Below are 16,377 nucleotides of genomic sequence, written 5' to 3'. Positions count from 1 at the left end.
TCCATATAGCAACTACCAAAACTCTTCATTTCTGATCCCTTCACTTAACACATCCAAGACAAACACAAATAAAAACGGGCTTAATGCTGACTCCTGGTGTAATCCAACATTAATCCCAAAGGTTTCTGTTTCGCCAACATGTTATTACTTTTGTCCTTGTTCTTTTGTATATCATCTCTACCATTCTAACTAACTTGTCCGAGACATACGCCTTCTAGAAATCTACAAAAGCACAGAAGAGCTTCTGGTTTTCCTCTAGTCTCTTTTACTAAATCAACCTTTTTAAAACTTCTTGGTGAAAAATACAAAGAATCATGGTAAGAGGACAAAACTTTCAACAATGATGTGGTTAACATTTATAAGATTTATACACAATTTGATACATATACCAGTATCCTATACATCTTTACCCATGTTACAATATTACTGGTAAAACCAAAAACCTTCATCATCTCGAATGTTGAAGGTCCCCCAACAGTTGTTATGAGAGCTGAATAAGTTTCGCTATGCTGGCAGCCGGTGATGGCGAGTATTGCTCCACGAGGTATGATTTGGGGGCATATACTTTATTGGCGTGCCTCCTTGCTCACACAGGCAATCAGATATTTCCAAGAAAATGCCCTCGGGGATCACCGCGAGAATGTTATCTGCTTTTGTACTTGACTGAGTTACGCCCTTGATGCAAAACGAGTCTTCAGGTCGTTGAAACCAGTCAAAAGTTTCTCCGATGGCGAGGGACGGTAGTTTCCGTGGTGTAATGTAACCTTGATAGCAGAGTCAGTGTCTGAGGGCGACATCCTTAAACGATAAGACACAGCAGTGCGGGGGAAAGCGGGAGGGAGGTGATCACTCCATTGGTCACCAATGGGCAGGCGAGCAGTTAGGTTGTAATTGAGAGACTTGTGAATACAACTGACTTTATTTTGACAGACAGCAAGCTTTTATAACAATAGTCAACAGTTTCAGTGAAAGGAGGTCACAAAAATTCAAACAGATCAATACAAGTAGATACGGGCATAAGTAGGCTCTCAGTGTGAGGGGAAAGTGATAACGCCAATACACAATAAAGAAAGAAAGAAAAAAAACAGAAATGCCGTTACAGTGTACAGGCATGTGTGATACACGTACGGTACAATACCTTCTAATCATACTGCATTCATGACATCCCCCTCATTTACACATAATACTTCATGTTACTTATAGCTGATTTTCATGTAGTGCTATTATTCTAAAATGCTCAGGGCATGTTTGATGTCATTGTGTCCATTATTGATAAGTCTTTTCAAACACAAAAATTAATTGAACTAACTCTGAATAAGCAAAACAAAGTACCAACGAAGTGGTTCAGCTCACACCCACACTTGCCAAGCACACACCAACTTTGCTTGGGTAAAATAAAAGCCTCAGCCTGTGCCGGCCCTTGTTTGAAAACATGTATCCGAATTTTTTTTCAATAAAACTAAAATAGTAATGTTATCAAGGGTCCCAGTCACTGCTAAGAAACACTATATTATAATGCAATTATCCTCATAAAAAAATGCCTTTACAAGGAAGTCTTTGAACAACAGCATACCGATTCACTGGTTCCCACTATCCCCAATAGAAATGTTTAACTTGGTAAAGCTTGTTTACTTTATTTAAAAGTTAGAAATCAGTACATTTCTCACCATGCAAATTACCATTGAAGTCAATTTAAGAATTAAGAATAAATTTTAAAGAGCCGTGGTGTTTTTTTTCTTGGGGGGGGGTGGGGGAGAAAATGATACATCTTTCCAGTGAAAAAATACATTGTTAGAACATAATGCACTCAAACCCTCATTTACAAAAGCTATAGAACCCACACCTCTAATTAAACTCTTTAAAGCAAGATACAGTTGAATAGCAAAACAAAACTGAATAAATCTGACACATTTTCTCCACCATTGTGATTGCATACCTTTCCTTGATAATTTCTGAAAGAAAATACTTCACATGGGAGCTGAAGAGACACAAACTTAAGTTCACAATTGCAATTTTGTTTATGCTTGCAACTATTCTCTTACTAATGGCTGAACCTGTAGAGATGATTAAACTAAGATATTTTTTGTTCTATGTGCTTTGTACTGTGACACTCTTTGAAGAGAAAATAGATTTACTGCAAATGGCTCTTTTATACTGCAGCAAGGAAACCCTAGTCAGTTATATTTATGTTTGGAGGAGTTATACTATTTGCTCAAGAAAAGGTTTCACTATTTACTTGAGGAGTGGTTACATTTATTTTCTAGGGAGTGCTCACATTATTTGCCCCCAGGAATGGTTACATTGTTTGTGCCAGGAATGGTCACGTTATTAGCTCCGGGAGTGGGCACATTACTTGCTCCGGGAGTGGTCACATTGTTTGCTCCAGGAATGGTCACATTAATTGCTCCAGGAATGGTCGCAGTATTTTGTCCGGGGATGGTCACTCTACCTGTACTTGCTGTTCCAGGAAGGGTGATATTATTTGGGCCAGCAGTGGTCACAGGATTTGTCACATTATTTGCTACAAGAGTGGTCACATTATTAGGTCCAGGATTTGTCATATTATTTGCTCCAGGAGTGGTCACATTATTAGGTCCAGGATTTGTCACATTATTTGCCCCAGGAGTGGTCACATTAATAGGTCCAGAATTTGTCACATTACTAGCTCCAAGAGTGGTCACATTATTAGGTGCAGGATTTGTCACATTTTCTCCAGGAGTGGTCACATTATTAGGTGCAGGATTTGTCATATTATTTGCTCCAGGAGTGGTCACATTATTAGGTCCAGGATTTGTCATATTATTTGCTCCAGGCGTGGTCACATTATTAGGTCCAGGATTTGTCATATTTGCTCCAGGAGTGGTCACATTATTAGGGCTAGGATTTGTCATATTATTTGCTCCAACAGTGGTCACATTATTTGGTCTAGCTGTGGTCAAATTTGCTTCTGGAATGGTCACATTACTTGGTCTGGGGGTTGTTGCATTGTTTATACTAGGACTAGTTACATTAGTTGTACTAAGATTGGTAACATTGTTTTCACCAGTAGTAGTTATGTTGTTTGGGTTAGGACGAGTCGCATTTGTAATATCCATAATACCGCCAGTACTTCTGCTTACGCTAAGACCTGGTGAATTTGTAGTCCCAGCTGTACTGTTTGAAGAGGTTCCGTTTTGTGGTGGTATTTCACCTGCAAGTGTAATGCAAATGTTACTCAATAAACATAAATCGATTTTCGAGCTCATTCAGTAATTTGAAAAGACACTATTTTTAATTTTTCACTATAGTCAATTCTTTTTAGCGAGGCAGATTTGCACCGACTCACTGGGGTGCCCTTTTAGCTCGGAAACGTTTCCTGATCGCTGATTGGTCGGACAAGATAATTTTAACCAATCAGGTAGCAGGGAACTTTTTCTGAGCTAAAAGGGCACCGCTGCGAGTCGGTGCAAATGCACCTCATTAAAAAAAATTGTATAGTTACTGCCTTTCAACTCAATATTATCTAGCACGACCTTTATCTTTGTCCTTACTTATGTCAGGAAAAATTTATAACATTATTGGCTGTAAAATGGATCCTATAAATTTTCTGAAAAATAGCAATGATTCAGAATTTTATTGAAATCATAAATCTACTTTCATTATAGGTATTGGTTGAGACACATTGGCCCAAAGCATTTTAGTCGAAAAGAACTATCGTATAAGGAATATTTTGTATAAAAACAATTTTGTATGATATATATATATATATATATATATATATATATATATATATATATATATATATATATATATATATATATATATACATATATTCATATATATATATATATATATATATATATATATATATATATATATATATATATGTATATATATATACATATATATATATATATATATATATATATTCGTAAAAAAGCCGTAAATTATCTTGTTTATGGTTATTCAAATTTACATTAGAGTGCTTATCATTCAATGTTATTTTTCTATAAAGATAGATGAAATCTCAAAGTGGTCAATTTAAGGTATATTAGAGTGCTAATCTATCTTAGTGGTTTATTAATTATTTTCTAATCATTCCTCTGCTATCTCAGAAGGTTTGTACTGTACTTTCAGTTTATTTACAAATTAAAATCAAAATAGAGAGACCTAATTTTTTTTAGACAAAACTGTAACAGTACAAAATGAGCTGCGATGGGTATTACTATAAGAAAATGTTAAATCAATGTTGATTTGTCACTGCATTAGAAGGAGAGAAGGGGCTTGGTCATGACAGGGGCAAAGATGATCAAGAAAACATTTTTATTTTTTTCATCACCATTTTCCTTGGAACAATGGTATCCAAATAGTAGGCTACTAATGCAACCTGCCCCAAATAATGATCAAATATATAAATTTCATGGAAAAGACTTTGACGAAATAGATCCTAAAGTTAAACCAGAAGAAATTTATGCAAAGATGTTGCAGACTCTCTTGGAATGCGTAGAAACGCACGGGATCCTGGCCGAATTGAACATATAAGTTTACATTTTGAACTGGCTGTTCGAAATGCATTTTTACGTGATGGACCAGGAGAGACTTTCAAATTTGGCACTCCTCAGCATTGAGTCTGAAACACTGATGGCAATGAATTTTGAACTCATAAACGCACGAGATTCTGGCTGAATTAAACATATAAGTTTACATTTTCAACTGGCTGTTCGTAATGCATTTTTACGTGTCTTTGGTGAAATTAATGTATACTGGGAAAATAAAACTTCAAAAGTATCATTTAGAGATAAAAGAATATCTAATAATGTCACTGATTATCAGAAGGAAGCCATCAAAAATTACCTTTGTGGAATAACTGGTATTCTTAGATCACATTAAGCAAATTATAGTTAGAGGAAAAGTTAAAATTGAAATATTTTGTACCTAATTTTATCTTTAGTTTTTTATCGTGAATTTAATCAAAGAAAAAATTAAATAGTCCATTTCATCTTACTTTTATGATGTACATTTTAACGATTGCTTAAATCAAAATTTCTATACCAAAGTGGGTTTAATCAAAAGTAAATTGTCACAACTATTATTAGATCAAAGGTTTTCAGATCAAACTGAGATATGTAAGTTTTTAGACCAAAATCATGTATCCCGGGGTACTTTAATACATACTGTGAGACCTGAAAATCTAGTAGATCTTTGAAGCAAAAAATAAACCACTTCATCTCAGAAAAGTTGCACCACTTAGGTTACAGAGGTTACTACATGATAAAAACACTGTTTAACTCTTCTAGCCCTTAACTTCATAGAACCAAAGTGTATTTCTAAGTCTATGATGCTGGAAAGGCCCCTTGAATTGATATTTTTTTCCTTAGGTGCTTGGAAAGAATTACAGAAGGTAAAGGAAAATTATCTGAAAGACTGAGAATTACCATCCACAATTGACTAGATTAATCAGAATATTTAAATTATAAGACACGATATTGAGAGCGATCTTAAGAATGAAATTTTGGAACATTATGGTAGACTAAAATTTCAGAGAACTAGATGGTACTATGGAAACCTTGTTGCCTACATAGTGAATCTAGCTATCGATATGATAACTCCTACACTCTACATTTGAAATCCATTATAGAAACTTCTATTTAAAATGTGGAAAGCATCACTTACAATGGGTACGGAAAACGAGTAAAATTAGTTTTTATAACAGAGGAGATATTGGAGTCAACACTCCAGCTGGGGAGGGATATACTATGCCGTCGGGAAATGTTAGATCTGAGTAAAAGCCTTATTGTATTAGAGTCAAGGGGTCTTTGAAGTTAGAAGCATTCAAGTATCCATAACTTCTAAAAGTAGTGGGGATTTTCTCTCTCTTCCTATCTGTTGCTAAAAGCTTAACAGAAATTGCATTTGTTAGTGAACCATATCTTGGGGTTAATCTGTGAAAAACTTTAATAATTCAATTCCTGAATTTACTTACTGCAAGCACCATCAGATACTTTTGTGATGGTAGTATTTGTTTGACACGCTGCCACTTGCAATTGGCAGTCATTACCATAGGTGATACCATCACTACCACAAACTGGTGAGAAGATGGCAGGACAAATTTCTGGGCACTGGTTTTTCCCTGAAAATATGCACAATTTATAGACATCTGGTGTCTGTTTTTGCCACTTCCGTGAAACAATCATATTTCGATTTGTAACATTGAAGTGTTGCTGAATAAGCCACTCTGACTAGAAAAAAACATAGTTTAAAATGCTACAGTTCGACCTACCTGGTACACAGCAGCTACAATTAGCACCCATGCAGGCGTCAGCAACAAGCAACCCATTGCAAGTAGTGTTTGGAGTTCCAATGTTGCTGATGCAGAACCCTCCTGCCTCCCGGCAGAAGAAATCCAGTTTACAAGGCTTGATGCAACAGGTACAACCTCCTGTTTGACAAGCGTTCTTTATCTGACGGTCATTCTCCTTGCAGTTATTTTTGCATTTCCCATTGTACTTAATGCATTCGTCAGTCTCTGTGCCCTTACACTCTATAAATGGAATGCAAAGCCATAAGTAGGGACCCAGAGAGGATAATGTATTTAAGCTATTCTTTCTATCCCACCCTTACGTGTTTTGTGATGACTAACCCCTGTCCATCTTTATTTTATCCTAGTCAGCTGGTATGGGCAGTCAGCCTTGAATATAGCCTTGGGTTGTACTTATGCGTCTTCTGATACCATTAGTTTTTAGATAGGTTTAATTTTCTTGTTTTGACATGTATTTATTATGAAATAAATATCTGTGCAGGACCGGTAAAAAGGCTTCAAAACACATGTTTGTCTATTTTACCGTGACTGTACCAGTTTAATAAGCTCCCAAATCATATTTATCTAATTAGCCTATTCGATTAGAATTACATGATTTATTTTTAGTTATGAATTAGAATTCAGCAAAATCCAATGATTATATTTTGTAGTGTCACATATTACTGATTGAATGTCTACATATCAGTAGGCTTACCATTCTTTATATTTTTTTTCCAGCAAATGATTAAATTTTTTCATTATAGAGAAAAGAGAGGTAGGGAGAAATAATCAGTTTTTGATAAAATCCATCAATGGTCAAATTAACAATTAAATCACTTTTAGTGATGACAAGCTTCTTTGATGTGCTAAGCCGCAGCATCCACTTATCGTAAAAATACCAAGGAAAAGTGCAGTTTAATTAAAGACTAGAAAAATCGTTGAAGCAATAAACCATGTTGTCAAAACAAAAACTAGGTCACAGTTATGTCTTATAAGCTTACCTTCATAACAGCATTTGCAGTGTTTTCCCGCACATCCTTGTGATTTTAATGTAAGAGTGCACTCTGTATCTTTTATAACACATGTACCATTCCGTTTAGTGCAGAACTTCCTTGCTTTACATGGTGGATCTGTTAAAAATGTAGTGCATGAAAATGATATCGATGATAAAAGTAATAATACGAAACGAAGGGAAAGCTAAAAAACATTCTGAGAGGAAAGGGTAGTAATAATGAGCAGAATTGTAACAAGTATTCCTCTAAGGTTTTCCCCTTTTTCTGTTAATTAGATTTATCCATTTATTTATTAGCAAACCATTAAATATCTTAAATCTCAAACTCCTACTCTGAAACCTTTTACACAGAAATGAAGCACCTACATGGAACACAGCACCGACAGTTTTCGCCTTTCTTACAGCCAGCTTTATGCAATTTACCGTCACATTCTGCTTCGCTCGTAACACATTTTCCTTTGGCCTCAATGCAACTAGGGCGTGGTTCGCAGGGTACATCCTCTAAAAAAAATCGGGAACGACACTCATGCAAGTACTTAACTACAGTATATCTGCCAACCATTTTGTGAGTAGGCAGTTCAGTGCTTTAATCATGAACCTTATTGCATACAAAGTAATACCCAGTGAAACTACAGTAAAGTTAACTTGCAGACTCACTTGATGTACAGCATTTACATCCTGAACCTTTACATCCTTTCCTCCACACGTTCCCACTGCAGTCTTCGTTTTTTAAAACACAGGTCCCACCTGATTGTCTGCAGGAGTTGAAAGCTTTGCAGCTCTGTCTTAAACTTGGCTGGTCTGGATGTGATAACAAACATTTGATTGAAACATCACTTTTCTTTGTTCATATAGCTTTTTTATTTATACTTATATTTGATCCTGTTCCTTCTCTTTAAAAATTACAATACAATCCAAAGGTAAATTTACAAGCCGATATGACTTAAGATGTATCATCATTAGGAGGCGAATATCTAGTTTAAATGTCTTTCATTTGTTAAATAGAACACTCACTATGGAGTATGGACAATGTACATTTAGGATAATTCATAAGCACGTTCTAAATTCTGAATATCCCATTTCCCATGACAGAAACCGAAAGATAAGAACAGAATGTGAAAGGGAAGTGACGAATACGAAATTATTAAACATGCCTCTCAAACATAGTGGAATAAATGTATTAGTAACAATGGTGTTACAAAACATTGTTTTTTCCAGTTCCAGTTTGAACTATTTCTGTCAAATGGATGGAGCAATTAGACCTTCATATGCACCACGAAACTAATTCTTTAAACAGTAAGATCAACATAATTGACGCCATCAACAACCATGCTGGGTCTTCCATGGGAAATACCCAATCACATGAAATTTTTATGAATTGGCAAAAGCCTTTTTTTTCACCATACACGGCTGTAGAAGACAATTGAGTTGAAGAGCCTTTTGGAAACATTTGGAAGAAGTAACTCTCGTCACAATTAGTTGGTCACCCACCTGTCATCAAGTAAATCATACTAAACAGTCCAACCCACTGATATAGCTTACAGACTACTTAGCTAACTCTTATGGGACACATTTTAAAATAATAAACAGTGGTATTCTGGATAATAGCAATTAACTGTATGCAAAGACCATAATCTATAGATGGAAGGAGCTACAAGCAGCCTACTGTAGTACTTCCATACTAATTACTTGATCAGAATGGTACTTTGACACAGCACCCTATTGACCTCCCCCCCCAATTTTTGATACTTTAATGCACCGGCAAATCTCGTTAATTAAGGCATTTACTCTTATCATAATGAAGCCCAAGTCACGTGAATCGGGTAAGTAGTTGAAGCAATTCGAATGCGTACACTCCCCCGTCCCTCCCCTCTCCTTTCCTCCCTCGGTCTAGACCCTCCTCCTATCCCTCCAGTAACCCCCTCTCCTAGTCTCTCCGGTGTCGCTTACTATACCTTTTCTGTAACCTGTTATATTTGTTAATAACTGATAGAATTGATATGTTGGATCCTTGTTATAATTCTTATTAACATTTCATGATAGTGTTGTATTTCATCAGGGTGTATAAGGAGTTTTGTAGCCTTTAGCCTATTTATCCAACTTGATGAACCTGCCCTGAGGGATTCTTTTAACTGTGTTTACATTGTGAAACACGCGTTTTCCAAAGGCAGGATTGATGGGCTTTATTCTCCTTGAAAGGCTTGTGTGGAAAAACAAAAGCTGTAGAATACAAACAGAATTATGCTGTGACACAAATGATTATAGGATTTAAAAACTATGATGAAAAATCTACATACTACATTTATTGGATTGATATTTCATAATTACACACACACATATATATATGTATATATATACTGCATATTTTATATATATATATATATATATATATATATATATATATATATATATATATATATATATATTTATATATATGTATATCTATATAATATATAAGGAGTAAATTATAGGGTAAATATTAAGATATACTTATTCATTAATATGCTTGTGTTTCTTATGCCACATTGTGTTATTGTGAGACGTAATGCAAATACATTTCTGATTTTACTGGGCCAAATTCAAATGCCAGTCATGAATATGATGGGAAAACCTCCTCAGTAAATCAAACACTGAGACAACAAACTGCTTAGGCACAAACCATAGCAGATACCCAAATTATGATTGTTAATGGTAAAGTGAGCAAATACACAGTAAAAATTTTCGGTCAACATATATAACACTTGATTACATTTACTCTACCTTGCAATCCAAGGTAGTAGGTAGTAGGTTGGCCAGGGCACCAGCCACCCGTTGAGATACTACCGCTAGAGAGTTATGGGGTCTTTTGAATGGCCAGACAGTACTACATTGGATCCTTCTCTCTGGTTACGGTTCATTTTCCCTTTGCCTACACATACACCGAATAGTTTGGCCTATTCTTTATATATTCTCCTCTGTCCTCATAAACCTGACAACACTTATTACCAAACAATTTTTCTTCTCTCAAGGGGGTTAACTACTGCACTGTAATCGGTCAGTGGCTACTTTCCTCTTGGTAAGGGTAGAAGGGAATCTTTAGCTATGGTAAGCAGTTCTTCTAGGAGAAGGGCACTTCGAAATCAAACCATTGTTCTCTAGTCTTGGGTAGTGACATAACCTCTGTACTATGGTCTTCCCCGGCCTTGGGTTAGAGTTCTCTTGCTTGAGGGTGCACTCCAGGACACTTTTCTCTCTTGTTTCTCCTCCCCTGTTTTGTTTAAATTTTTTTTATAGTTTATATAGGAAATTTTTATTTTAATATTGTTGCTGTTCTTAAAACAATTATTTTTTTTCCTTGTTTCCTTTCCTCACTGGGCTGTTTTCCTTGTTGGAGCCCCTGAGCTTGTAACATACTGCTTTTCCAACTAGGGTTGCAGCTTGGCAAATAATAATAATAATTATGATAATAATCCTGCCTTTGGTAAACGTATTTCATTATTTTTACATAGTTGAGGGAAGCCCTCAGGGCAGGTTCATCAAGTTGGATGAAATACAACAATATCAAAAAATTTTAATAAGAAATATAACAAGGATCCAACATATCAATTCTATCAGTTATTAAAAAAAATATCAGGTTACAGAAAAGGTAGAGTAAGCGACACCGGAGAGACTAGGAGAGGGGGGTTACTGGAGGGAGGTGTACACCCCGTCACAGAGGAAAGGAGAGGGGAGGGACGGGGGAGTGTTCGCATTCGAATTGCTTCACCTACTTACCCGATTTACTTGACTTGGGCTTTATTATGACAAGAGTAAATGCTTCAATTAACGAGATTTACCGGTGCATTAAAGTATCAAAAATTAGGGGGAGGTCTATAGAGTGTTGTGTCAAAGTACCATTCTGATCAAGTAATTAGTATGGCAGATATTTACGAAAAACACACTATTTTTTTGCCTGAAATGCACAGTAGGTGCTTAAAACAAAAAGATTTGACTATACACAGGAAGAAGAGAATGTAGATCAAGTGCCATGTTTTTTTAAGAGGTGTTTCTTAAATGATAAAATGTTATAAAATCTTTCTCTTCTTGAAATGCCGTGAAACAGCTAAAATGCAATCTAAATATTAGTAAGGAACAAATTCTAAGTTAAAGATGGCCAAAGTTAAAGGCTAGGAGACCAAAGAAAATATCCCAGTTGAGATAACTGTTCTATATTATTCAAAGACAATTTCAGTGAATGGAACATCAATGTTGTTCATTAGAATAAAATCATAGCTCGCATAGTCCAAGATCTACATAATATAGACTTTGGTATAGTCGAAGGGCGCTCAAGCTCGTAAAGATTATTATTATTATTATTATTATTATTATTATTATTATTATTATTATTATTATTATTATTATTATTATTATTATTATTATTATTATTAGCTAAGCTACAACCCTAGTTGGAAAAGCAGGATATTATAAACCCGAGGGCTCCAACAAGGAAAAATAGCCCATTGAAGAAAGGAAATAAGGAGATATATAACCTTTATGAAAAGTAGTTAATAAAGAATATAAAATATCTTGAGATCAGTAGTAACGTTAAAATAGGTATATCCTATACAGTATAAACAATGAAGACCTTTGTGTCAGCCTGTTCAACATACAAACTTTCGCTGCAAGTTTGCACTTCTGACATTCCAGTGATTCAACTGACTAATTGGGAAGATCGTTCCACAAGCTGGTCACAGCTGGTATTAAATATATGAATACTGTATAGTATTGAGCCTTATGATGGCGATGGCAAGACTATTAGAACTAACTACATACTTAGTACTATGTACAGGTTGGTACAGTTTGGGAAGATCCGAAGGCAAAGAAAGGTCAGAATTATGAAAAATATTTTGTAATATGCACAGAAAACTAACTGAACCACAGTGACAGATATTAACATCTAGATCAGGAATATGAAATTCCATAAACAGCAAGTTTTTGTCCCAACAAATCAAGATGAGAATCAGCAACTGAAGGCAAGACGAGAACAATAATCGAAAAAATAGAATGAAAGAATTAAAAAAATTCTCAAGGATGGATTGATCACCAAAAATCTTAAAAAGACTTTCTCAATAAGCCATTTTTTGTTCAAATGAAGAAGAGACAGAAAGTAAATTTGTAATAAAAAATCATACCTAGAATTTTATATCTATAAAGAAATATTAAAGCAGATATCTGGATGTTGAAGAGCCGCTGTCCTCGACCTATGTACAATCATATTAGAGTTTTGTTAGAATTCAGCTTCATGTCCCATAATTTGCATCATGTACTAATAGAATGAATGCAAAGTAGCATCATCTACATATGCAGCGAACTTGTTTTGTAGACCAAACCACATAAGTGTATATAGTATAAAACTGTATTTGGCCAAGAACACTGCCCTGAGGAACACCAGATATCATTCCTATATCTGATGTTCCTACAGGTATTATTCTTGGCCCAATAAAAGCCAAAATTATGTCATAAGGTATATTCAGCTCTAGTCTTGGGTAGTGCCAAAGCCTCTGTACCGTGGTCTTCCACTGTCTTGGGGTAGAGTTCTCTTGCTTGAGGGTACTCTCGGGCACACTATGCTATCATTTCTCTTTCTCTTGTTATGTTGAAGTTTCTATAGATTACATATGAAAGATTTATTTCAATGTTATTGTTCCTAACCTTCTCTTTTTAGTTTATTTCCTTATTTCCTTCCCTCACTGGGCTATTTACCCTGTTGGAAGCCTTGGGCTTATAGCATCCTACTTTCCAACTAGGGTTGTAGCTTAGCAATTAATGATAATAATAGTAAATAGCCTCAGACACTGTTCTATTTGCTTTTTCCCCTTGTATTTTGTATACATAAAAATATGTTTGGCGTGCAGTAATGTCTTGTAGGTACTTTACAACAAAATAAATAGATCTTCCTTAGTTTACTATGTAAATTCCATCGTTATCTATTCGGAAAACACGAAAATGTAAAATGTACTTGGTTTAGCAAGGACTGCATAAATTAACTTCAATTGCACTGTTAGGATTCAGTAGGCTCGAGTGCAAGTGTTAGACCTTGGTGAAACATTTACCTCGGTATATGTTTGCCTTAGTTCTTGTTTGTTATTTAAAGGTAAAATCCCAATTAGGCAATAGATGAAACATTACAATTCCATGTGCTTGTCATTGTTAGGACATCATAATTAAATTTTCGTACCAGATTACGAAAATATCTTGCATTTTACTTCTCTCATTTCTTTAAAGCAGTGGTAACTCCAACTATACACTGTTGAAAATGTTCCTTAAAACGAAAAAAATCCTGGAATAAATTTTGCCAGATATTTACCGTTATAAAAACGGATATATTGACGTAAAGGCGTGATATTACAGTCACCTACCCGTAAAAACATAATACCAAAGTAAGGTAAAATTACGGTCGCCTGTATTTTACTGAAATACGGTTGAGAACCGTATATTCTTACGGAGAATTTTCTATTAAAATTGCGGTTTATTTTAACAGTGTATATATAACGTCTTGCACAGTTATTAGATTGTTTGACATAGTACTAACACATTTTTCAAGGGATTTTGTAGTACAATTCATTGCTCTTAATAAGAATCGCAATTCTTAATTAAAGCCACACTCCCTAATTTCCACCTTAATGATCATGACCTGGGACTGCCATTGATTTACTTCATTTAGGTATTACTTACGTTTTACTAATTTCTCATTCCTTTTCACTGCTGCTCTTTCAGTCATCTAGTTCATTTGAATTTTACACAATTATTACTTCAGTTTTGGTAACCTTCGATTTTCATACTTTTACATTTACATCAATTGAACTTTACCTACAGTATGTTATCATTGAAGTTCTTCTGGTTATCCGTGTGGTTCAAATTCATTTATACCCACATAAATATTACGTTCAGCCTCCATTCCTATACTTCATTTTGCAATGCACGTGAGGTTTCTGTTCATTTAATCAATTTAAATATTACTTGAAGTTTACTTACATAAATCTAATTTTACAGTGCCTTGGGGTTTCCATTCTATTTAATCTATTTAAAAATTACCTGAAGCTTCATTTTTCAGCACACCTGAGTTTTTGTTTATTTACTCCGTTTTAACATTACCTGAAGCTTCGCATAAACCTAATTTTGCAATGCATCTGAGGAGTTCGTTCATTTAATCCATTTAGAAATTACCCAAGCTACTATTTTAGACGTCATTTAGCAATGCACCTGCGGTTTCCGTTCGTTTAATATAATTAAACCTTGCCTGTAACTTCCAATCATATACCTCATTTAGCAGTGCGTTTGAGGTGTTTGTTCATCTACTCAAACATTACCTAGAGCTTCCATTCATATATCTCATTTTGTTGTGCACCTGAGGTTTCCGTTCATTTTATCCATTTGAACATTAGTGGCAGCTTTTATTCATATACCTCATTTTGCAGTGTACCTGAGGACTCGATTAGTATAATCCATTTAAACATTACCTGCAGGTTTTATTTATGTCTCATTTTAAGTGTAATTGTGGTTTCCGTCCATTTAATCCATTTGAGCATTACTACAGCTTCCATTCAAATACCTTTATATTGCGGTGAGCCTTTGGCTTCCAATCACGTAAGACATTTATGCTTACAACCTGCGGCCTTCTGTTTTTCTTCATTTTGCGGTGCACGTTTCGGTTTTCATCTGTAACATTTGTTTAACCCAATTTTTATAATAACCTGTGACTTAAGTAACTTAATTTCCCCCAGTTTAAATTTTCCCTGTTGCCTCTATTCAATAAATCCTTTCGAACATTACTTACGTACTCCATTGGGATACCTCATTCTGTAGTTCACCGGTAAATTTCCCTTGCCAATTCATTTACCCAGTTTTGTGGTTCCGTTTATCGGTGACTCATTCCTTTTAGCTATTTGAATGTCACGAGTCTTTTTATTCACTGACTATTTTGCAAATGCACCTCTAGCTTCCATTCCCCTACACCACTTTTCCGTGCACTTATTGTTTGCATTTTTTTACATTTATTATCAATGGTTTGCGGTGCATATGGAATTATAATCAGTTACTTAAGCTACACTGATGGTCAGTTTTTAGTCTAGCCTTCCACGTACAGTTCCTTAGGGCATTACTCATTCATTTTGCATCCAACAAAACCTAGACTGTTTCTTCCACTTACCTTTCTTGGAACAACACTTGCAGTCTTCATCTGGAGAACACAGGCCCAGGATGAAGTCTCGCTTGCAGTCCTTTTTGCATTCACCGTTGGCCCTCTGGCATTCCTTCGTTGTCGAACACTTATCCTTGCCATTTTTTCCTTTTCCTTGATTTCTTGGTTTATTTTCGTTTTTATTAGGTTTTCCGTTTTTGTTAGCGTTGCTTTTTTTCCTTTTCTCTTGTTCTTTCTTTTTCTTGTTTTGATTTTTATTGTTTTTATCTCGACCCTTCTGTTTGTTGTTCTTCTTTCCTTCTTTTTTCTTTGTGGAAGGCTTTTCATTTCCAGATTCTTTTCTTCCCTTTTGGTTTTGTTTTGATTTATTCTTTTTGTTTACATTGTCTTTATCTTTATTGCTCTGTTTTTTCTTTTTTCTTTTATTATCTTTTGTTGAAGGCTTTTGATTTCCAGAGGTTTTTCTTTTGTTTTTTTGTTCCGTTTTCTTAATTTTGTTTGACTTCTTTTTTTTTACATTATCTTTATCTTTATTGCTCTGTTTTTTCTTTTATTATCTTTAGTTGAAGGCTTTTGATTTCCAGAATTTTTTCTTTTGTTTTTTTGTTCCGTTTTCTTAATTTTGTTTGCATTGTCATCTAGACTCTTCCGTTTCTTGTTCTTCTGTCCCTTTTCCTCTTGCGTTGAGGTCCTTTGACTTCTAGGGTTTTTTCCGTCTCGGTTACGGTTTTTAGACTTCTCTGGCTCTCTTTTAGTTTCCGTTTCACTGATATTTTTCTTATTATTCCGAGTTTTATTTGCGTTCTTTGGCTCCTTCTTTATGTCATTGCTCTTATTTTTCTTTGCTTCGCTTCTCTTATCTTTCTTTGCTTCGCTTCTCTTATCTTTCTTTGCTTCGCTTCTCTTATCTTTTTTTGTTTTAACTTCATT

The 16,377-nt window shown here is 35.0% G+C and overlaps 2 protein-coding genes across 2 annotated transcripts in view; one reads left to right on the top strand and one right to left on the bottom strand.

Moving 5' to 3' along the window:
* Nucleotides 1-16,377, top strand: part of Nemp (Nuclear envelope integral membrane protein) — a 177,038-nt gene that overhangs the window by 6,364 nt on the left and 154,297 nt on the right. The window lies entirely within an intron of this gene.
* The window catches only part of LOC137634190 (uncharacterized), a 30,978-nt gene continuing 16,344 nt past the window's right edge, over nt 1,744-16,377 (bottom strand). The window contains exons 6-13 of the mRNA XM_068366461.1: nt 16,078-16,377; nt 15,457-15,985; nt 7,947-8,090; nt 7,656-7,790; nt 7,279-7,407; nt 6,260-6,520; nt 5,963-6,109; nt 1,744-3,190 (exon numbers count right to left, since the gene is read on the bottom strand). The exon at nt 16,078-16,377 is cut by the window's right edge and continues 293 nt beyond it. Of these exons, the coding sequence (XP_068222562.1) occupies nt 2,277-3,190; nt 5,963-6,109; nt 6,260-6,520; nt 7,279-7,407; nt 7,656-7,790; nt 7,947-8,090; nt 15,457-15,985; nt 16,078-16,377 (2,559 nt within the window). The 3' untranslated portion in view covers nt 1,744-2,276. The remainder of the gene's footprint in view (nt 3,191-5,962; nt 6,110-6,259; nt 6,521-7,278; nt 7,408-7,655; nt 7,791-7,946; nt 8,091-15,456; nt 15,986-16,077) is intronic.

The sequence above is a fragment of the Palaemon carinicauda genome, chromosome 44 (assembly GCF_036898095.1).
Source record: "Palaemon carinicauda isolate YSFRI2023 chromosome 44, ASM3689809v2, whole genome shotgun sequence".
Classification (NCBI taxonomy): domain Eukaryota; kingdom Metazoa; phylum Arthropoda; class Malacostraca; order Decapoda; family Palaemonidae; genus Palaemon; species Palaemon carinicauda.
This window is presented reverse-complemented; position numbering and strand designations above follow the sequence as displayed.